The sequence below is a fragment of the Sciurus vulgaris genome, assembly GCF_902686455.1.
Source record: "Sciurus vulgaris genome assembly, chromosome: 6".
Lineage (NCBI taxonomy): Eukaryota > Metazoa > Chordata > Mammalia > Rodentia > Sciuridae > Sciurus > Sciurus vulgaris.
Window position 1 is genome coordinate 30,510,693 of NC_136466.1, and position 23,473 is coordinate 30,534,165.

General features: G+C 49.7%; 1 protein-coding gene across 2 annotated transcripts in view; it reads right to left on the bottom strand.

Annotated features, from left to right (window-relative positions):
• The window catches only part of ACSL6 (acyl-CoA synthetase long chain family member 6), a 58,285-nt gene that overhangs the window by 29,059 nt on the left and 5,753 nt on the right, over nt 1-23,473 (bottom strand). For both annotated transcript variants that reach the window (XM_079144137.1, XM_079144136.1), the window contains exons 2-9: nt 12,424-12,644; nt 9,373-9,487; nt 8,689-8,753; nt 8,317-8,418; nt 7,698-7,797; nt 6,957-7,135; nt 6,015-6,047; nt 4,662-4,713 (exon numbers count right to left, since the gene is read on the bottom strand). In XM_079144137.1, coding sequence (XP_079000263.1) covers nt 4,662-4,713; nt 6,015-6,047; nt 6,957-7,135; nt 7,698-7,797; nt 8,317-8,418; nt 8,689-8,753; nt 9,373-9,487; nt 12,424-12,644 — 867 coding nt within the window. The remainder of the gene's footprint in view (nt 1-4,661; nt 4,714-6,014; nt 6,048-6,956; nt 7,136-7,697; nt 7,798-8,316; nt 8,419-8,688; nt 8,754-9,372; nt 9,488-12,423; nt 12,645-23,473) is intronic.

A 23,473-nucleotide genomic window follows, 5' to 3' on the forward strand; every position in this document is an offset into this window, starting at 1 on the left:
TGTGTAGCCCATCAAAAGGGGAGGAATGAAGGGTCTTCCCTCCCAATCCTTACCTGAAAGCTGAGCTAACTCAGACCCTAAAGGCTCACTTGAAGAGCCCAAGTGTGCTGCCTAGAGCAGAGGAAACCAATGAGAAAGGTGAAGAAGCCAGTGGTTGCAAATCCTCCTCCTCCTTCTCCCAAGGATTGGATATGGAGTTTGCAGAAGGAACATCCGTCTGAGCAGGTAGTGGTACAAACAGTGTGTTAAGAGGAATCTGTCCACAAGCCCAGTTTGCTAGGGTAAAAGGTCTGCCCCACCCACACCACTCCACCCCAACAAAAGAGGCAGTAGCACAGTAGAGGAGGGAGCAGATAGCCTAAGGGGGCAGGGAGGTGCTGCCTACATCAGGAGAACTCAGGAAAGTGTTCATCAAATAAAGAGCAATTTTTATATATTTGCCCAAAACTATATCCAAATGTTCATATCCCACTTACACTCTAGCCCCACTTTGCAGAAGCATCCATTACAAAGAAAAGCTGGGAGAGGAGAAATAACAGAGAGGAAAGGAGGAAGGGGGACCATACCCTCCCTGCCAAACTCCCAGCACACCCTACTGAGGAGGGGGAGGAGTCTCAATGAACAGGAGGGATTCCTAGTTTAGACTGATACTTGTAATTAAGGCTCAATTAAGGCTCTGACTGTAGCTTGTAACAGCCACGGGGCTTTTTTTATAACCTGAAAATGGCCAGAAAAGGCCAAAGATACCTGAACTTTTTATTTAGGAGCAGAAGAGAAAAAAAAAAAAAAAAAAAAAAAAAAAAAAAACCCTCATTGAGCAAGTTGACAGGAATGAATGGAGACAAAAATAATGTCGCTTTCATAATTACAGCCCATGAGACCTGCTTGCTCAACTTGTTGGTGACCCATTTGGCAGAAACAAGAGCATCACTAACAGCCCCATGTATGAATTCAAGAACCAGACACATTCATCTGCCCAAGAAGTGTGTGTGTGAACTCCTAGTTCTGCAAGTTTCGAAGAAATGCCCGACCAAATAGTAGGTATCGAATGAGAGGTGTCACAGAATAGAGTCCTGCACTACACAATTTTAGATCTGTGGGTCTGGTGGGCTTACTCATGCATGATAGAACCTCAGGGTAGAAGGTTTGAGGATCTCCAGAGAAACATGTCTCCAAAGTCTTCACTCAGTTTGGGCCCAAACACTCAATTTTGCTTAGATACATGCTTTTCTTCTCCAACATGATGCAGGAAGTACATACCTTTTAGAAACAAAGGTTTTCTTGTGGATATGAATGTAATTGTATAAACTTTTAATAACATATTGAATTTTTATATATTCCCAGAAGCGTTCAAATGATTTCCTCAAGTCATCTCTATCTGGTCCCAAAGGATGAAGAAAAGAATGTTGGCAACAGATTGTGAGGCCCAGTTAGGACATGAGAAGTAACAAGATTTCAGAATTCTCTGCTTGCTTGTCTGATTTGGGAAAATATATGCTTCTGACAACATTTCCTTTAAACATGATATAGAAATTTTTCCAAGTTTTTCACGTGGAGAAACAGCAATCAGTCTTCCAACATGGACTTAAAAACAATCAATTTTGTAGAATTCACCTGCAGATTTTCCTCTGTTTCTTTCCTTTTCTGGTATGAAGTCAGTGATAGGCACTGCCCCCCAGGCCTCAAATGTCTCAGCACTATGAGACCTGCTATCCATTTCCACCTTCCACTCGTAAGCATTAAATGTGTTCACTTAATACCCAAGAAAACCAAGGTTTAAGAGAGGTCAGGTAATTCTAAAGTTACATAGCAGGAGTGCTGGGATGAACCAGGAGCACCAACAGGTGGTTTTATAACATCCTCTGGATAAAACTTAGCTACAGTCAACGTTGGCAGAATCTCTTCTCTGACTCTTCAGCTGCTCCTTCAGTTGGAACTCCATTGTCATCATACCTCCAACTCCAGTGTCCGCAGGCCCTGCTCCAGGCCCGCTCCACCTTCCCTCAAAGCAACATTTTCCATCTTGCTCCTGGTCCTCTGTGTGTGCTGTGTCCTTTGCTGGGAACATCCTTCCCGCTCTTCTCCTTCAGCTATCTACCTTTCAGGACTTGCTTAGAGTGATTTCCTGTGGGAATCCTTTGTGTCCTGCTATCCTGATGACTCGGTGGTTGGGTACCCCATGTAGCCTGGGATACAGACCCTTGAGGCAGTGACCACATGGTACTGGAACTGTCTGCTAGTGCACATTGTGAACTCATGAGTGCAGAGGTGTGTCCCATGTCCTCGGCCCCCAGTGGTAAGTCTGATGCATAGTGGGTGCTCAAAAAATGATTCAAATGAATATGCATAAAATAAGAAAAATAATACCAAAAGCACATAGACTGAGAAGAGTATGTTTCCTAAGATTATTGTATTTTCTTCTCTAGTAAGAGAAGGTATACGGACACATAAGGATACGACTATCATTCAAAGGACCCAACTTCCAAAATGGGCTGTAGTTTTACCCATAAATTATCTTTTTTTTTTTTTTGAGGGGAGTTCATATTTTTGTCCAGGAAGTAGTTATTTTGAAATGAACGACCAGCTACATACCCGTCAGACTTTGCTGGATAAAAGAAGCACAATCTCTCACCTCCTTGCAGGCTCTCCTGGCCTGTCTAGGGGCTCCAAGTACTGGCTGATTCTAGGGATTTCCTCAGGAGTTTCCACCCCATGGTGGAAGGAAATCTTCCTGGAATTATTCCACCAGAACCAAGGGCCAAATATCAGGTTCAGATCAGACTTGCCATCTTGCCTCACTCAAAGAACGACATAGCCCTAGATGATGCTGAGCCAGGACACTGAGCATGCGAGGGAAACCAGCTGGCCTGTGACATTGAGGACACACATGGCTGATGTGCTGACAAGAGGATGGATACAGGAAGCACAGCACGGGTTTAGCCTAAAGGCAAGGGAATATAAGCGTGTGGCCAGACTGGGAGCTATCAGGCCTAAGGTCTGCTTACCGCTTCAGCTCTGCCCTGGCACCAGCCACAGATTTGAGTGGAAAGCTTGGGACACTAAATCACAACCCATTTTCTGGGCTCCATACATTCTGCTTCCTCCTCAGAGCTTGAGTAGGGTGTCTCTGCTTTGGACTGTGAATTCATAGCCTGGAAAGCACTGGACATGATGTCTGCCCTCTCCAGTGGGGCAACAGCACTTTTCTGCATCATGAAGTACTTTTCTAGATGTGGAGGCAGTACCTGTGACCAAGTATCCACTAAAGACGTGAAGGCACACTTGGAAGGCAGGGGTCCAAAGCCAAAGGCCACAACAGTGACCTGCTCTTCAAAATCATGTCACCAAAAATTCATGCTGTGAAACTCATGTCAAAAAGACCCTAGAAATCTCTATTTAAAACATAAACCTGAAGGGCATTTTTGGGTTCTGGGTTGGCTCTGGATGTCAGCTCCTAAAGAGTAAAAGGGCTCTGTTTCTTTTCTGAAAAGGTTTAGCAGAGTATAGTGGAAAATCTTTAAACCCACTTGAACGAATGGCAAACATCCATCTCCTTTTAGTAAAGCCACATTTCTCACGATCCAATGACATGGATAATCCTGCAAAGGTCTGCCAAATGCCTTGGAGGTTGCTTCTGTGGAAGGTGCTGGGAGCCTTAGTTCATTGCCCCCTAAGAACTATTATCAAAGTGGGCCAGTCCTAGAAAAACAAGGTTAGAAACTTCTTACCCATCCAGGGCAAAGCAAATGACTTCCCAAGTCATCAGATGAGATGAAGTGACAGCAATGAGAACAAATCTGGACAGGGAGTTAGGAGAGGAGGGCACAAGTCCTGGTACCTCCTCTTGCCGGTGGTGTCCCCAGGAGCAGGCATGGTGTTGACCCTGTTTGATTCACTGACTATAGGGAGGTCCCAGAAGCATGTGAGAGGGTGGGCAGGCACTATAGACTGCAAAGTGCTGTGCCTATGCCATGGTCCTTATGTGTATTCTGTCTCCCCCAGGAAGCCTTCCTTGATTGCTTCCACCCATGCTGATACATGTGCCACTCTGTCAGGGCCAGACACAGACTGTGTCCTCTTCCTGTCAGTCTTGTCCTTGGTTGCAGAGCATTTGCCCTTTTACATGCCACCCCATCTTCTACTTGGCACTATTAGCCACCCTCTTTACAGGTGATAAATTGAGAACAATGATGGCAGAGAATTAACTGGTTCATAGTGCTCTAGCAAAATGGTAGATGGGACTCAAACTCAGCCTCTTAGACATCAAAGACTCAGACTCCTTCCTCAGTCCCTGCTACATAGGCCAGATGCGGGTAGGAAGCACAGGGGTGAGAACAATTTCCCAAAAAGAAATGACCCCGTGAGAAAAGTTCTTTCCCCAGCAAATTATCCAGCTGTCCAGGTCTTCACTGGCTCAGCTATGGGAAGTTCCAAGGTCCCCATCTACTCCTCCCAGTCCACCCTGTCATCTCCATTTGGCCACTCCTGTCCTGTTTGGTGCTGGACTCTGGCAGCAGCAGAAGGGACTGACATCTGGAACCAGGCACAAGACAAGGCTCAGCCCATCTCACAGAGGGCACTAGAACTCCTGAATTCACCCACCAGGCTGTCAATATAGGGTGTAGGAAGCCATGGCTGGTAATCTGAGTGCCACTGCTTACCTGTTGTGCCACTCGTGAAACACACAATGGAGAGGTCATCAGGCTGTGGGGGCTGCAGGGGTGAGAAGAGGTGTATGTTAAGGAGCTGCCCAGTGTGAGCCGCCAGGGCCCAAAAGCCTGGATCCCTCCACTACCTGGCCTCACATGTGCACTGTATGTGGGTTATGTGGGTGTGGGTATGTTTTGTGCTGCAGTTAGAAAGGTAAGCAGCTGAGCTCCCAGGAAAGGGGAAAAGAAGCTAAATGCATGGACATAGGTCTGTCCCACCAACCTCACAGCTGGTCTGCTGCTTCCCAGCTCTCCAGCCTAAGCTGAATTGTCTTAGATGGAGCTGGGCTGCAGTGGTCACATTCAGGTCTTACCAAATACCCCTCACCTTTTTGGTGGGTATGGCCCAGTTCCCTCCTTCTTTCTCATTTTCTCCCAGATAGCTGGAATTAGTCTTGGGAATACAACATGTGGATCAGGTATTGAGTTGCCCATTGAATCCCCAAGACTACTTTGCATTAAGCACTGTCATGGCACTGGGTATATGGTCCTAGGGTCACCAGCAGGAGTCCGTCTAGTCTGTTTGCACAGAGAGGATGGCCTCCCAGAGAAGGTGATATAAGTTGAGATAGAAGGACAAACAAGATTTCTCCAGATGAAGTGAGATCATGTAGTCTGGGAAAGGAAATAGCTGAGCACAAGTACAGAGGCCTAAGAGATAGGGTGTGCAGAAGGACTGGGGAGCGGCTCTTTAAGGCTGGAGCCTGGTACATGGGAGATGGGTAAAGACCCTGGACCACCTGTGAAGGGCCCTGAGAAGTAGGGCTATGACCTGTTCAGAACAGTGTGGGAAAGCTCATTATGGGTGGAGGAAGAGGAAGGACTAAGCTAGAAGGAGGCCTAGAGGTCAGAGCTACCTGAAAACTTCCACATAGCTCAGCCCAGGGGACACTGAGCTATCATCCAACCCCAGGCAGAATCATATGGGGATGGATACAGAAAAGTTCACAAAGCAAAGACTAATTCTGCCCATTCATTCTTTGGAGAGTTCACTACATTCAAAGGGAAAAAATAAGACTTCCCCAAGAATAACTTACCAGAGAGCCAAGGGTACCCAGGCCTGGCTGCCCTTTTGTCTCCCTCCCAAACATCAGACTCCTGTTCCAGGTCATTCCCTGGGCCCTCGGCCCACAGAAGTCCTGGACGCCCAAGGAGGCGTTCCTGAGTTGTGCACAGGAATTGCATATTAACATGGAGGTGCTTCTCTGACCTCTCTACTGAGCCCTGCACACAGTAAGGGGCTCTGTGAGGATAGGCCATACCCACCATTTTGCTCAATGAAGACTTACTGGCAGATTAGCTTACCACAGGAGCATGGTGATTCGCTTGGCCACAGTCCTAAAAAAAGAAAATACTATTTAAATATTTACAAGTTCTTAAAAACAGAACAAAATAAATTCAGCATCTGGGCTTACTCTTGCACCAAGCCCAAAGTTTTAGATCCTATATCTAAACATGGGCTACTGTGGAAGATGCAACCTGAGTTGCCTCTCCTCAGACATATGTCGAGCCTGAGGTTCCTGTGAGAGAGGCAGGATGTCTAGATGTCCTAGGCCCACTCCATGCAATACAGACAGGGAGCCCAAGGTCTGGGGCTAGGTATTGTGCACATGACAATGGGTTTGGACATGTTGGGTTTAAGATGGCAATAGTACAGCTAGGCACACATGCAAGACAGAGTGACTGGGTGGTCTAGGCTTCTGAATGAGCATTCAATGCTGTGTGATGGGTAGGAGTTGCAGTGCAACATGGCTGCTAAAGTCATGAAAGATCAAGTGCACAGACATTATGGATACAGGGAGCAGCAGAAAGAAAGGCAGGACTAGAGGCCCCAGGGCCCTGGATCCAAGAGCACAGTGGAAGTCAGTTGCTACTGAGCAGGGCCTGAGGGCCTGGAGGCCGGTTCTGAAGCTGTTGAGATCTGGGTCCCACTGGCAAGAACCTTTCCAAGACTCCTGGACCTTAAGTCTAGTCCTCAGAAACACACAGGCTGATACTAGGTAGATGTGAGGAAGTGCCTCTCATGCTAGCAAACATCATCACCTATTGGTGCCTGGTGACCTTAACACTTAACAGTCTTCTCTGTGGCTTATCCAGGCCTCCCTCTTCCAGCCCTTGCAAGTCTGACCTGTCTCAACATACACCTAAAACAGTCACCCAGCACATGAGAGGGGCAGATGACCAGCAGCTCTGACTCAGTGACGAGCCAACAATGGCTCAGCAAACAACCCAGAAGCAGATTCTCACCTCCACAGCTTGCATGGACTTGATAACCACCCCGCACTTCTGCCCTCTCTCTTTCAGGGCTTCCTCAAACGGCTCCATCAAGATGATCATCTTGAGCCCTGGAGTCTCCTTCCTCTCCACATGCTCTAGTAGAAGTACAGCTTTCTGAGGTTTATCCACAATCACAGTGCTGATGTCTGCTGTGGGGACCACCAAGGAGAGTCAGGCTAAGGGGTGCAAACTATGACTGTGAGCAGCATGGCAAACAGCAGCACTATGGGCTGTGTATACCACAGCTTGTATAAATAAATGTTTAACACAGGCTGTGGGGACTGTGTGCAAAGGAACATACCATGGGTCTTGAGTATAACCAAGGGAAGAAAGCCCAGGAATTTCCTGTAGCAGACTCCAAGCTTTCCTTTGCTTCAGACTCAGCCCCCATCATCCCAGGTCTACCTGGGATATTTATCCCACCCCCACCCCTACAACTATGCCAAACTGCCATGAACCTGAAATGGTAGCCTATGTAGAGGCTGGTTTAGAGGCTTCTTATTGACATTCCATCCCTGTGAAAGGAATCTTTAGGTGAAGCCCAGGTGGGGATAGCTGAGACTCAAGAAGCCAACTCAGGGTCCAAAGTGTAGCCCCTATTGTTTTCTGAGAGCAGAAGCAAGTGCCTCCTATGAATGTTAGATGATCATCATAACCCGAGAGGCTGGGGACCAGTTGCTAATGGTGGGAGCAGGTGGCAGTGGGGCTCACCTGTATTGATGATGTAGCGGATAGCCCCAGGGCCCAAAGTGTCATAAAGTGGCACCACCACCATGGAATACGTGTAGCAAGCCAGCTCTGCAATGATCCACTATGGAAACAAAAGGTCAGGATGGGGGGAGAGGAGCTAAGAGGGCCACACTGCCCCTCCAACCAGGAAACCAGGATGCCTGCTCTAGGCCCTGTGCCTGACACTGTGAACAGCAAGGAATCCATAAGGCTGACAAGTTGTGGTTGCTCACCCACAGCCTTCTAGACCATGCTGACCTATAGAATTCTGTAACTCCTGGATTTCATGTTCAAACAGCCCAAGGTCCATTTCTAGGATGCGCATGCACCTTTTCATGACTTTCCTCTCCCTTGGCTCAAAGGACAGCTGTTTGTGGGGCTAGGTGTGGTGTGGATGGAGTTCTGCTGGGGTATCTGCTCCTGATGAAGGACAGAACTGGGGTAGGGTAGAGAGGATGGTGCTATGGCCCAGGGTCCCCCCCCCCCCCCTTTTTTTTTCCTTGTCCCAGGCCCTACAAATTGTGGGAGCAGAATTATTCCATGTAGTACCCAACCCCTACTCCACTAATACCTTGTAGGACCAGTCAGGACAGATACTCACCTCTGGTCGATTTTGTGCAAAAACACCAATAAACTGATCTGTACATGCTTTACAGTTGTGCTGGAGAAGTCCGGACCCCAGAAATTCAGCCCTATCAGCCACCTGCACACAGATGTGGGGAGGTCATAGGCAAACGAGGGCTCTTCAACATGGGTGAGATCCCAGGTGGTATTCCTGTAGGTCTGATAGACCTCCCTGACTCCCTGCCCAGGTAGGCCCAAAATCCCTCAAGGTTACTGCCAGGAGATTGGTGGACAGGCCAGAGAAACAAAAGATGACCCTCTGAAACCCAGCAAGGTACCCACAAGCCCTTCCCTCCAAGTGCCAGGTCTGCATGAGTGGACAGGGTGGGGCCCATCCTTTGTCACTCACCTCCTGGTAGGATAGCCACTGGTAAGGCTGCTTGGGCTTCCTGAAGCCGAGGCAGGGCCCATTCCCTGCAGAGACAAGCAGGCCTTGTGCAAGGGAGGAGGGTAGGGTGGGTGTATTACCCCTGCCCATCAGGCACCTGGATGGACATCCCATACTGTGGGTATCCATGGGCCATGTGAACTTCCCCCTAGCTGCCTAACCCAGAAGGACCTAAAGCATGCAAGCATGGCATCTTTGCAGAGATTAGGGAGGCCTAGGAATGGGACTGATACAATAACTGTCCCTACCATGACATGTGTGACAGTCCCTACTGCAGACCCCCAAAGACCCAGATGCCTGGAGGCAAGGAAAAGGTGGCCTTTGCCTCATACACTTGGGTCACTCAGACATCTCAGAGGCTCAGGCTCAGAACCATGCCAGTAAGTGATCTGACAACCCAGCTCATCAGGGGATGCCAATGGGGTGTATACAGTGAGGGGCCTAAGGTCAGGCAATCCTAAGGGCTGAGACAAAGCTAAGGTCAATAACCATTGGCCATATAATGCAGTTGTTTCTCCGACTGGTAAAAGAGGGCCAGGAATGGCTTCTCTGATGAACCTGGGCCTGCTCACCTGCCATATGCCTGTTACCACGGTTCCTTGTCCACCCTTACACCCACCCAGTGCTTTCCACAGCCCTTCTCACCTGAGATACTAAGCCCACGGCGGAACACTTGGTACATGGTCCGGGCATCATCATAGTAGTGGGTAAGCAATTGAGGGCTCCCTCCAATTACAGATCGCCGAGCCCCGCCACTGTCCTACAAACCAAACACAGGCCAGAGAAGCTGGCTGAGGCAGGCAGGGCTGTCACAAAACTGTATACAGCTTAGATGCACACCTGGTCTACAACGTGGGGCTGTGTGTGCACACCTATACTGTATACTGTCAATCTGTGTGTATCCATACTCAAATATAATTAGTTAGTGCATACAGACCCAGTGTATGAGTGTCTGTCTGACACAAACACACACACACACACACACACACACACACTACTGCATTCACACACCAGGTCAGCACACATGAACAGTACAGAATTTTCAGAAACTCTTCATATACACCCATACAATGGAACAGGAAGTGTTGACTAGAGCCAAGTATCTCCTGGCATAAGGTTCAACCACCCAAGTGTTCCCCACTCCATCATCTGCTCTTAGGCCCCTAAGTTAAGAATCATTTAGGTATAGTCTTTAGCTAAGAAGGCTGCCATCCATCATTCACATCATAGTGTAAATGGTTGAGGGCTGTGCTGAAAATACTTTTCTAGAAACTGAAGCCTAGGAGGGAGGCTTGAAATTACACTAATATTCAATGCAGGTGGGCAGGGCAGTGGGACCCTGGACCCTCAGTGTAGAGATCTAGAGTAAGAAGGAGCAAGTATCTTCAACACTGGGACAAGGGAAAGGTGTCTTTACTGCTTCCTCCCTTCCACCCCTTGTATACCAGAACTCTCCTGTACCTCAGCTCTATGTGGTCTCTGAGCATTATTCAGGCCTGCCACTTCTTGGAATACCAGGTCTGAGGAAATGCTGTGAGCAACACAGAGCAAACAGGCAAAACCACAGGCAGCTCTCCACTGTTTTGGAGTGGAAGGTTCTATTTGGCTAGTGCTTCCCAAGTTTCCAGGCCCAACAAAGGCCTGTGTGGGAAGCTGGGGGCATAAACATTTGGATCTGGTTAGCACCAGGGTGACATATGATACAGCAGAAGATGGTGTGCAAGGGACAGAGGAGGCTTCAGCAGGCGTGTGTGTTGGGGTGTGACTGCCAGACAGATTTTGAAAATGTATAGGTGTTTGCAGAGCAGAATAAGGAGCAGGAAATGGCAGTCTGGGCAACAGCAATAGCAAACACACATGAGTGGGGCAGGAGCACAGGTACATCTGGGGACTGTAGGCAATTCATGGAGCTCTAGATGGATATGGTAGGACAGCAAGCCAGAGAGAGCTGCAGATCAAGACAAGGAACCTGGACTTTGGCTTGAGGGTCATGGGCAGCCAGGGGAAGGTTTTAAGCAGGGGAGGTGATACAATCTGAATTGTGTTTCTCACCATGCAGCATGTGGAGTAAGTGCCCTATGTGCTCTGCTTGCCTCTCACCTCCTTTTCTGCCTCTCTCCTTTACCTCCTTCACTCCAGACACTCTGACTCTCTACTCTCCTAAGGCGAGAGGCCAGCTCAGCCTTCCTTGGAAGGAAGACTTAGCTTTTCCCACATCCTGTCCTCTTAGCCATACCCACAAGCTGACTCTTTCTGTAGTTCCCAGACACTGAGCTAGGCCATCCCTCTTGCCACCTGACCCCACCCAGATCACCTCCAACCCAGACACCTGCAGGTGCCTCCTCATGCCTGCCCCTGCCATGACCATCCTTCCACAGCATGAATTGGCCCTGTCTCTCTCTGTTGAAAACCCAAAACAAATCCATGCTGCCCACCCTATGTGTCCTTTCTTAGTTCATGAGCATCTGTCCCTGCTGACCTCTCCAAGAAAGTTATAATCTTAACCAAAAACAACCATTCTTAGTGCTTTCTCTGTATCACATCACCAAATTCTTATCACACCATAGAAAGCAGGAGTTCTTTTTATTACCCATTTTACAACTGAGGACACTGAGGCTCAGAGAGTAAAGAAACTGCCAAGAACCAAAGAGTGAGAGGCCAGAATCCAAGCCCAGGACTGCTAATCACCACAGGCCATCCTTATTACCACTCTGCTAGCCCCAATCCAGCCCCTCTCCATTGCCTAGCACCCAACCTGAGTCACCATTCTCTAAAGCCACCATGTGCTTTATCACACATCTGAGCTTTGTACATATCATTCCTTCTCTGGAAAAATGTCCTTAGGATCCAGACCCCTAACTTGACCTGTGCCCTCCCCTAGCAGGCAAAACATTCCCATGCTCAAGATCACCAAGATGTACCATCAAGAGCAAAATTACAACGATGTGTGCATCATGATATCATTTAAAAGTTGGGGGTCAGGGGTGTTATCTGCACATATTCTCAAGGCTAAGAAAGAATCATTAAGACAAGTTGCCTCAGGGTAGGAGAACTGAGAGGCCAGGGGAAGAAGGTAGAAACTTTTCAGTATATGTCCTTTTGTTTCTTACAACCTGGGAGAATGTATTATCTGTTCAGAACAAACAGAATTACAGTTTAGAAAAAAAGGCAAATTATAAAAGGGCAAAATAAATTCCATAAACTTCATAAAGAAGCCTGGAAGACACCTGTGTGCTGGGCCTCTGTACCTTCATCCCCATGGAGGCTCTACCTATAAGGCTATGTGCTCTGGGAGGGCGGGGCTCTGGGGTGGGCTCAGGTCTGGATTCCTGCACTAACCACGACTGGGCATTGGAAGAGTGTAGAAGAGAATTTACCTGAAGTTCATGGGACCTGCTTAGCCTACTAAAGCACCAATGAGTCAAGACCCTCTACCTGAGAGACCGGCAAATGAGAAGTCCTGTGCAATGTCAAAGTCAATCTCTGCCAAGGCACAGTTCCTGGGAGAGGCAGAAGGAGCATCTGGCCAGAGACCCTGCCCAAGTCTGCTGCAGAGCTTGCTGGCTGGCTGCCTGGGGAAACTGGGATTTTGTGGGCCACTTGAGGTCAAATGAACCACAAGTTTGGCTTCTACCTTCAAGATACCTGTTCTCTGCCCACTACTTTGCACAGCCAGACTGCTCCCGCCCTGCTCACCTCCACTTCTTCTGACTGCATCATGAGGTTGCATGGTGGTCTCAGGGCCTTTGGCCGGTGAGTGAACCAGTAGGCAAGGATGGCAGCCAATGCACCCATGCTCACAAGGGTGGTGGCTGAGAGACTGTGGAAAAACTGGCCCAAGTCACCCAGCTCGGGCAGCCGCAGTATCCTCAGGATCTCCTGTGTCTGCATCTTCTCCAGAAGTGAGAGGACAAACTCTGTAGGAAACAAAAGATAGATGAGGGAGGAGACCCAACAGACAGGCTTGGGAGGGATCCTGGATCACAGATGGCACACTGACCATGGTCAGGCTCTGGCTCAGGATACTGAAGAGTAGACCATGGGCTAGTTGGGGGTGTACAGTTTAGGGTGTACATCCAGAAGGCCTTTTCCCATGGGAGGCTAGAGCCCTCAGCACTCATACCTGACAATCAGATACCTGACCCAGTTTTCCTGAGAACCATGCTCAGGCCCTGGGCCATGGCTGACAGCTGCTTTCACATCTTCCAGGGGCCAGGATGTGTTCTGGCAGCTCTGGGCATGAAGCCGCTCAGGCCCTAGGACCTGGGCACTCTGCCTTTCCTGTATGACTGTGCTCACAGGGCTGTGCTTATCGTTGCTCCTGGGGTGTGGAGAAGATGGAAAGGCAACAGGAGGGCTCAGAACATTGCCCAGGATGAGTGGGATAGAGAGATAAGAGTTCTGCCTGCTCCCCCTCTCAGTTTCCAATTCCAGGACCTGACTCAGAGTTCAGCAGTGCTCACAGACCAGCCTGAACAGGTGCCTCCAGGCCTCATGACACAAAGGCAGTGACCTAGCTGACTGTATGAGCACTATGGCTCTGTGCTGCCACACACTGAGTATCAAGAGGCACTGCTGGCCCCACCACTGACTGGGCCCTGTGCTGTCCTTCCTGACCCCTTCAGTTAATGTCCAGAGGAAGGGGAAGGTAGAATGTACTAAACTGGCAGGAAGAGAAAGAAACCAAGGCTCAGCGAGAAAGGGCTCAGCAAAGTGCTATGTGTACTCCTAGAGGTAACCAGTATTGGTTGGGATGTCATGGGTGGTGGTCAGGGGGCATCACCCACTGCAGCCCAAGTGGTACAGTGGGCCTCTCAGGGAGACATGGGGTTCGGATAGTGTGGTTTCCATGAAAAGCACTGGTGACCAACTTTGGTTCCAAGAGAACAAGTTCCAGGGTGATCCTGTGTCTTCCTGTTAGCCACTAAGTAGAGAAGTGTGGACAGAGAAGATACACAGTTAGGTTGGGCTTAGGGTGGGCCAGGCATCAGATGCTGGCATCCACACTGGGACCCCTTCATGGCATTGTTTCAGTGGGACCTGAATCTAAGAAGCTCCCTAGAACACCTGTAGGTCTGTCATCCCAAGGATGGCAGAGTGGGCCCCAGCAGGTACCCTCCTTATGGGTCCTCAGCCCTTGGAAGCATTGCCTGTGATTTCCTTTCTTGGGAAACAAGAAGAAATGCAACAGTGGCGACTCTGCAGCCCTGGGATATGAGCCAAACAATTGCTTGACCCTTGAGGGAGGAGAGATCTGCTGAAATTCCAATAAATGGTATTTGTGCTAAACTGTAACATTACCACATGGACGATGAGGTCACTGATGTGCAAAGTCATTGCAGAGAGAGAGAGAGAGAGAGAGAGAGAGAGAGAGGGAGAGAGAGAGAAAGTTCCTTGGTTAAAGTCCATTCCCGTTTGCTTACAAGCTATGTATAGTTCAGTATATATACCATCTCTTTGAACCTCTACTCCCCAATCTTTAAAATGGGCATAGTATTACTCAGGCATGTAAAGCTCCTTGTACTACATTTAGTAGAGTCAAAGGACCAAAGAAACGGCTAAAGGATGCACTTTTCAGACAAAGGGGCTGCTCAGCCTAGGAAACAGAAAAGGGGTCAGAGGCAGGTCTGGTTCATGCTGGTCCAAATGGTGGGCAGAGGCCGTTGGGTCCAGGTTCTGTGTCCCCACAGAAGGAATCAATGATCTAGAGGTGCACAGCAGGCTGAGTTCTGGGAACATTCACCAACCTCCCACGGGCTCCAAGCGCCCAATGAAAGTGAGCCCCCAGTCAGGCAGAGCGATCTCCCTGAACTCCTGAGCCCAAAGTCCAGTTTTATCAGCAGTTTTCTTAAGCTGAGTCAGTTATAAGGGCACCATAGGAAGGACCCACTTCTGGCAGAGAGATCATATTAAGGTTCTGCATCATCAAAACAGAGGCCTAGCTGTGGATTACAGTGAATTTACCAAGGAAAACCTCTGTGGATTGCTCTGGGAAGGTAGCCAGTGGGCCTTCTTGGGACATTGACTTCCCTATGCTGCAGATGGGAAGATCAAGTCAGAGCCAGACCTCTGAGATAAATTACTTATTACTTGGTGGAATATTAAGACATGTTCCCTAGCTCTTGGGTGGGCTCTGAGCTGAAATGACTACACTGAGTCAATGTGCTGAAAAGTCAAGGCCCAAGAAGCCCCTGCCCAGTCTCTGAGGCCTCAGTTATATGGTCCCAAAAGTTTTAAAGGGAACCTGGAAGGATATCTCATGAACACCAGTCCCTGGCCCTTGGAAATTACTCACAGACCCTAAGCTGCTGCAGAAAGTGGGTGTTTGTGGCACTGGGTGCAATGCTGGAGTTGTCACAGCATACAGCAGAATGGACATGCCATCCACCCATCCACCTGACCCTCATATGGCCCCTGCTCTCCCCAGCTCAGTGCTGAGCCTGTTCTCAGTCCCACGGCAAGAAGACATGAGGGAGTGGGCAGTGTTGGGAAGTGTGGTCCAGGCTGTGCTCACACAGAGGGAGTGAGAGAAGGTGCCTGACTTCAGCATGGTGAGTCTGAGCAGGCTTCTGACACGAAGTGATGCCGATGCTGAGACTAAAGAATAAAGAGGAAAGGGTGTCCCAGGCAGAGGGCAGCAAATCACAAAAGCTGGAGCTGAAAGAGCACAAGGAGCGCTTAGGAAATGGAATCTTCTGTTCAGATAATCAAGTTATGAGCCTGTGGAAACTTGTACAAAGGTCAGCACTGTAAGTCTGGGAGGCCGGCCTTGTGGATCTGCTGAGCTCTGGGTCGTTACATTATCACAGTTCTCACAGAGGTGAAATGCAGGACTTGTCTAAACTTCCTGAATTCCTGATGCCTGGGAAGCCCTTTCCATTGCACTGCACTGTGTCATCCTCCATGTACTCACTGTGAGGAAGTAGAACATGGGGCTCCTTCTTCAGTGAGAGAGGAACATGGTAGGTGCCATAGAACCAGGACTCAATCCCCAAACCATTCCCTTGTCTTGTGTGGTCGCCCCAAACCTTCCAATATTGGATGCAGTCCCACAAAACATCCTATCCTTCACATTACTGTGAAATCCAACTAGTGTGAAAGCCAACTCTAGCCTTCTCAGAAGAGCCTGGTCCAATTTCTAGGAGGTGGGGTCAAGAGCAAGGCTGAGAAATCCTGGACATGGGGATCAGCCTGTCAGATTGGTCACATGCTATTGTCTGCCCTGCACACACCATGAGTGGGCTTCCTCTTGGCCTCACATGAAGAAGTCATCATCTCCTGGCTGGGTCTGTGTCCTCCCACCGGGAGTTATAGAGTCCAGTGTGCTAAAGACTTGGCCGTCCACTTCTCCTCGGGTGAGGTGCTCACCCTTGAGGAGGCATCTGCAGTGGCTGCAGCTCTTCTAGCCCTGAGGCTGGGCCTGTACCTTTCCGTGGCTGGCCAACAACCAGAGGGTCTCATTCTTCCCTGTGCATCGGCTTTCTCAGATAGTAAAACTTGCTAGCATTTATTCTGATATTCTGAGACTCCCTTCAGACCTGGGAGCTACTGAAGGGCAGCACTGTGAGTCCAGGTCCTCTAAGGACACTGGCCTCAAAGCCAACCCACACCATCAAGACCTTGGCATGTAGAGGGTAGGACTAGGTTTGGGAGTCTGGCCTCCTCTCATTACATCAGGGGGCCTTGACCTCCTCTGATCTCCTCTCTGTCAACCAGGGCTGAGGTTTGGTGGTCCCTGGGGTTATAGCCATGTCTGCCTCCTGTGCCCCAGGAGGTTCTGTGGGTTGCAGCAGCTATGAGTGGGAGAGGTGTATGCACCCAAGGGAATCAGTGGTGCTGATGTTGCCAGGTGAGGGACTATGTTTGTAAATATTCACCTGGTAGGAGGACCCAGCCCTCAGCAGGCACTAGCCTCCTTTTGCCCTCAACGCCAGCACATCCCATGCCTTTTCCTCCAGTACAGACTCACTCCGAATACCAAGTAACGACAGAGGCTAGAGCACTAGGACTTCCTCCCACCTTACAGGTCCTCTGCTGACTCAGGGCACATGAGAGCAATAGCTCTTGTGACCCAGGATGGGAGAGAACAGGAAGAAAGGAGCCATAGAGGGTGGCATGTTGGCTCCAAGGTGGTAGGGTGGCAGAGGCAAAGCCCTGGAACAGAGCCCCTTTGGCGATGTCCCTGGGGCCAGGGGTTTGACTCCAAAAACCTTCTGCTAGTGCAGCCCTTTTCCCCCCAGCGATCGATACCATCACAGTCTAGCAGGATGGCTCTGCAAGAAAGGACTACTTCCTAAACATTTCTCAAATCTGAGTCCTCCTCTCCACCTACCCGGTCCTGGGCCTGGTCCACGGGCAGCCCACAATGCTATGCCAGACTTCTCATGGTTCTCCTTGCTCTCACCTGTGCTTACACTGACAAATCAATGTGACGATATCACGCCACTGCTCCAAAACTTTATCTGGTTCCCTACTGCCTTAGGTCTAAATTCCAAACTCATGCTGGCCCTGAGGTCCTCCATGCTCCTCATATTCTTCCCTTCCCTTAGAATCACTCCAGTTTCTTTCTGCATTAGCCTGGGGTGGGAGTTCTTATAATGGAATTCTGGGTCTCTGCAAACCCCCAAGAACTTCAGAAATAGTGGGGAAGCACCAGCCAAGCTACATTATCATCAAAGAATCTCCTTAGCTCCCAGTAAAGAGCTCCAAAAAGAAAATTACAACCTCTCCCAGGGTTTAGAACTCAGGAGACCTATATCAGAGGGCTTGGGAAAGGGCCCAAAGGGGGATTCCAGTGCTGGACTGACCTTGGTCCAAATCCTGGCTCAGACTCTTGATAGCTGTGTAGCCTTGAGCAAGTCACTGCACCCCTTTGGGCCTCATCTCAAACAATCTCATGGATAGAAAGTGGGATGCCAGGTACATAGTACAGGAAACACTGGGTAAACAGGAGTTAGCTGAAGCAGTTACTCCCTCTCTTTGCCAGTCAAAGGACTCAAAGACAACTTGCAAAAGCAAACGCATTCACACCCTACCTTTCCAGCGGGCTTCTGGCACTGAGGAGGTGGCTTAGCTGGTCCCACTAGTACCAGCCTTCTTTTACAGGGCTTGTGGGGCCCAGGGAAAGAGGTTACCACATCTTGATCAAAGCACGAAAGTGGAGAAGGCCCTGCCCCTGGGTATAGCTGATGGTAACAGCCGCCAGCTCTCAGAAGCCGAGTAGTGGAGAGCTGTTAGCCGTGGAGGCAGTGGCTCCCGGGTGGCTATGGGAGCAGGTCTGGCAGGAACCAGGGCACAGAGCAGCTCTGTGAGGAGCTACTGGCCCCTCAAGGCCCCCGCTGGCCCCCCTTCATCTGCACACGGGGCGGTGCTGGCTCTGATCAGCTCAGAGCTAAGCAACCCAGCCTTAACCCTCACTCTGCCAGCTTGCCAGAGCTTCCGCCTACACCCCTCTGCACCTCCACCCACCCCACCTTGTCTTCAGTCCTGGAAGAGAGTCTACCAAGGGGAATTATGAAAGGACAAAGCCTCCTTACACATCCATCTGAGACACTGATTAGGGGCCAGGAGCTTTGTCCATGGACTGGTGATCTACAATGAGCATGAGCAGTAGGGGTGGTTGGAAGCTGTGGGGAGTGAGGGGTGGGGATTCCAGATCTGTGATGCTGAAGGAGGGCGGCACCATCCACCCCTGCACTCCGCCTCCAGCCTCTCCTTGGGGCCACCTCCACTCCACCCCCACAAGGTCACAACCAATCTTGGGAGAGAAAAGAAACTGGGCATAGTTTCAGATACAAACAATATCTACTCAGGGATGCTCTGGGGAGTAAGGTCAGAAGGTGGAAGATGGTTCATCTTCTCTACAGGACCCCAGGGTAGCATACCAGCTCCTCCCTAATGCCTACCCTGAGACACTATTTCCTGGCTTGCCCAGGATGGCCACCCTGGAGCCAGAACCCACACCCTCTCCTGCTGGAACCAAAGCCAAGCTCTCTGTAGTACTTCTGCCAGACTGGGGCACCTAGGTACCAGGCCTCTCAGGGAGAGCCTCACTGTTTTGAGGTCAGTTTCCACAGGGTATGGGGAGGGGGCTGGCTACTTCTGCAGCTCTTTTAATCTGACTTTTGCAGCTTTTCACTTACTTCCCTGGCTAATGTGTAGCTGGCTGGGCTACACAGGCATGCAGCTGCACCTGCTAGTGAGGAAGACCCAAGTGCAGGCCACAGGGCCCAACTCAACGCCAACCCCAGGCCCTACCCACACAACAGGAGCATCTGGCCACTTCCAAGCCTGTTCCTGACACTTCCCCAGGCCACTCTTCACCCAAATCCAATCTACCTCCCTGCAACAGGAATGTCCCAAGCCATGACCTAGTGCTCCAAGCTCCCTCCTGAGAGCTGTTTGCTCAACCTGCCTGGGAAATCTAAAGTCCCAGGTTTGTAACACATTCCACGGGGCTGATAAAATTCTTTCATTGCTCATCCCACCGTCTGGGGCAAGCCATGCACACACTTTCTGCCTCAGCAGCCTGTACCTAGAACTTGGCCCTGCCATCTCCAATCCACCTTGGTTAAAACTCACAGATACCTGGACACCAAATTTTGACCCACAAAGTCCTTGCCCTTCCTCCTTCACAGGACCTCTACTTTTGTCTAAATATCTTTAAATAAGAAAAATCTTCCTTTAGTGTTTCTCAGGAAATCTAGTAGTCACAACAAAGTCCTGGTTGATAGAAGGCCATGCAAGGTACAGGGGGATAAAGCTGGGACAGCAGTTCTTCCCTAGGAAGCATGTGTTCCCATTGCCGAGTCAATAACTGCACAGACCTTGCCCAGTGTGGAGGTGCACACCTGTAATCCCAGCAACCAGGGAGGCTGAGGCAGGAGAATTGTAAATTCAAGAGCAGTCTCAGAAACATAGCGAGGCCCTTTCTCAAAAAACAAAAACAAAAACAAAACAACAACAACAACAAAAACAAGCAGAACAAAACAAAACGAAAAAACAGACCTCACATTCACCCTGTGCCCACTGACCTGTGGAGACACACACACCACAGACCACATTCAGCCCAACAACCACCCCATCTGCATAGAGATTCAAGTTCAACTTTCCTCTTGGGTTTTAATTACAATCACAGAATCACCGATGATTGGGGCAGAGATGGGACCCAGGGCCTCCACAACTCTGGAACTGCCAGGGGAAACCCACTGTGCCTCCCTCAGGAGATAAATGGGCCCATGATACCAGGTTGCTGAGTTACACCTTGAGCCTCCCTGAGGAGCCCAATTATAGCTCTGAAAGTAGAAGTAAGCTCCTCAATGTGGAAAGGCCTAAGATTTGCTGTGATCGGCTACTTCGTACAGCCACCTGTCCCAGCTACCCAAACTCACAGAGAATATACCCCCCTTTAGCAGCCTTCACTGCCTCTTTGCCCCCATCCTCACAACAGAACCTCTTAAGAATCTCACTCACCCCAAGCCCTGGCCAGGGAACATGGACCCACATTCCTGACGACAGTACCAGAAAGCCAGGCTTAAACAACACTTTCAGGAACTCAAAAAGATGAGTAACCTTGAGAAGAGAGGAGCAGACAGAAACATAGTATCTTCTCCAAGCTCTGAGATAAAACTTATCCTTACCATGAATCAGGCATAGCAAAATTCTCAGAACAAAGAGGGACAAGAGAAGCTAAAGCAATGGCAGTGGCTCCTTTGGAAATATTTTCAGGGAATGATGACCAGGACTGATGAGCCAAGGTCTCACTGTCCTTCATTCCAAGCAGGCATAACCCCAGGGATACTGGTGAGGGCCATGGTCACCACATGAGCAGAGGGACACCCCCTGATCAGGTCCCACTGTACAGGAAGCCAAATCTTGTGGCTGCAACACGATCCTTTCCCTTCCCAGTTGTGTCCACATTAGGACTGCCAGTGTCCTGGCCTCAGAAGCAGTGATCCATTTCTATCACTGGCACAAACTATGGACACACTACAAGCCCTCCAGTGATGGACACATCTGGTAGGAGAGACGAGCTCTCAGTTCACCGGAAGGTGGGCAGGGTACAGGTGGGACAGAGGGTAACCTCCTGCAGCTAGGAGGAAGTTCCTTGAGGTAGGAGGACCCTGGCAAGATATGGTTGGAGTTATTGAAGCATGGGGAGCAAGAGAAGAATTCGCTCACCTCCTTTTTCACTTCTGGTCTGCTGAGGATTCCTGCTCCGGGAGAAATTCACAAGACTGAATCTAAGACACATCTTCCATCCGGAGAATGAGAGCAAGGTAACAGCGGAGGCAGAGTGAGAAGGGAAGGAGAGGGGCTGGGGAGATAGCTCAGTTGGTAGAGTGCTTGCCTTGCAAGCACAAGGCCCTGGATTCGATCCCCAGCACCACAAAAAAAAAAAAAAAAAAAAAAAGAAGGGAAGGAGAGCCAGGCGAGGACAGAGTGGTGACACGGTGGGGTGGCAAGGCACAGGAAGAGCCTGTAAGACACTGGGGCACCTGACAGGAGCATTTGCACAGAGGAGGGAAGGAGGCACAGGCCTGGCTGAACTGAGAATCAAAGCAGGAAGCTAAAGCTGGCAGCATGGTATTTAGCTGCAGAAGGCAAAAGATTGTAGTTGGTACTGTGTGTATGCCTCACTCCTTCCAAGTCACAGCCCACAAGCTAACAACGCCCACCAGCTCACCTGATCTAGCATCTTGGGAACTGGGGCTACAAAAGCACCCCAGGGAAGCTGCATCCCTCTATCCCTGCCAGAGACTACTGCTACAGCCAGGAGCCTGCCTGGGTCCTTTACCCATCATTCCAGGTGTACTGTCTCTCTGTGTGCATTAGACAATGAGCAAGAAAACAGTTTTGCCTTTGGTTGAGGGTACATTTCCTGGAAAATATGATACATAGTTTAATTTTCTGGCAAATTTGATAAACAGCTTAATTTTCTTGGCTGCCCCATATACTGGCAAAATACTTATTCTCAATTGCCTCAGGAAAAAATAAATCTGAATTCCTCCCAGTTTGGCAAAATCCAGTGTTGGTCAACAGGAATCTGCCCACTCCTGAGTCACCCCTCTGGGGCTCAGGGTTGATGGGCACTTGTAGTCTCAAGTGGCCCTCCTGCCAGCAACCACCAAGTCCTGTTGTGGCTTGTGAAAGTATCCACAGGGTTAACACCAGGCTCAAGCAGTCCAGCCCTTAGCTGGGCAGGGAGCACTGGGAACTCAGGCCTCCTTTTCAAGGCCAGGATGAATGGGGTATATGCAAATGGCTGCCTCCCGAGGAGCCAGGAGGGCAGGGGAGGGCTTGTGGCTGGCAGGCCTGCAGCACTCCACTTGGCCTGTCACATGAAAGGGTTTGTACTCCTGCTGCTGGCTCCGGTGCCCAGCCAGGCTAGGGCTGTTCTCACCAGAAAACAAAAATCTCTTTCAGACCAAAGCAAAACGAGGCCCCAGCTGGCCCAGGAAGGCCATTGGACATTGTTCACACTGACCCAAGAAGAGCACCCATCACTTGAATTCTCACTTTTCACCCACTGAAAAGAACCCACCATGTTTCTAGAGGGAGCTGGAGGCCTCTATGGCCACAGAGAAAAGCACCATGTAAGGTCAGGGTGGGTGGGACCAAGAAATAGGGTCAGCCCTTCTGAGCCTCTCTATGGGCATTATCCTTTTCAAAAATATGAATGGCTGAGACTGAGGTTGCAGCCTCTTTTGTAGAAGGACATTTCAGTGAGTCTCATGGTGCTCATGGTAAACATAGAGAAAGAAATGGAAAGAAAAAGGTGCTGCTAAACAAAAACACCTTGGAGTGCACAGAGGACTTTTAAGAAGGGAGACCTCATGTATCCTCTGCCTGGCGCCCACAGTGCTGCTGACACAAGTGCCCCCCGAGCTGTGGGAGGAGTTTATGGTAACCCAGAGCCCAGTGTGTGGGATTCCAAGCTTCCAGGACACTCCAGGCCCAGATACCTTCCTCAATAAAAGCACCATAGCAAGGTCAGCCTCTAATCTTTTTCAGACTTTTAGCTGCTAGAAACGCTGTTTTTCTGCCACCCTAGGGTCACGAGGATCTGTCCATTAACTGCTGCATAAATCTTGTACCTCAGGAGCACAGATGTGACTTGGACTAATAGGAGACAATGACAGAGCAAGGTCATTTAGCCTGAGAGCACATCTAGGACAAAACCACTTAGGAACTGATCTGAACCAACAGGAAGGTTAGTGGGTGCTGAACAGATATCCCATGATCCAAGGGAGACAGGCCTTGTCAGCTCCTCAGCCCAAAGAAAAGGCCCAGCTCTGATGACGGATGGTCCACTGTCGCCTCCCTCCTTGGGGCTTCCTGCACTTAGTTGGGGACACACTACATGCTCATGAAGCCAAGATGCCAGACATGTCTCTGAAAGTTCAGGGAGCCATCCAGGGAGGAGAATTAAGAGGCAGCAGATGGGACAGAGAGAGGACACTTCAGAACAGATTTAAAAAATAAAAAGCAGGCTACACAGGTCATCACCTACCCTGCCGTCTGGCCTATGGCAAGATCAGGGTCATATGTATCCAAATCCCCCACCAGCCCACCGGTCAAGTTTAGGAAGAGGTGGCTTGAGGCAGGGTGGGGTTGAGTGTGGGTAAGTTAAATGAGTCCTCCAGAGAACCACATCTAGGGCTGGAAGATAAAGTCACTATTAACACTGAAGGTCTCTGACCACTAAGCAGGATCCTGGGTTCTAAGTGACTTTAGGTAACCTCAG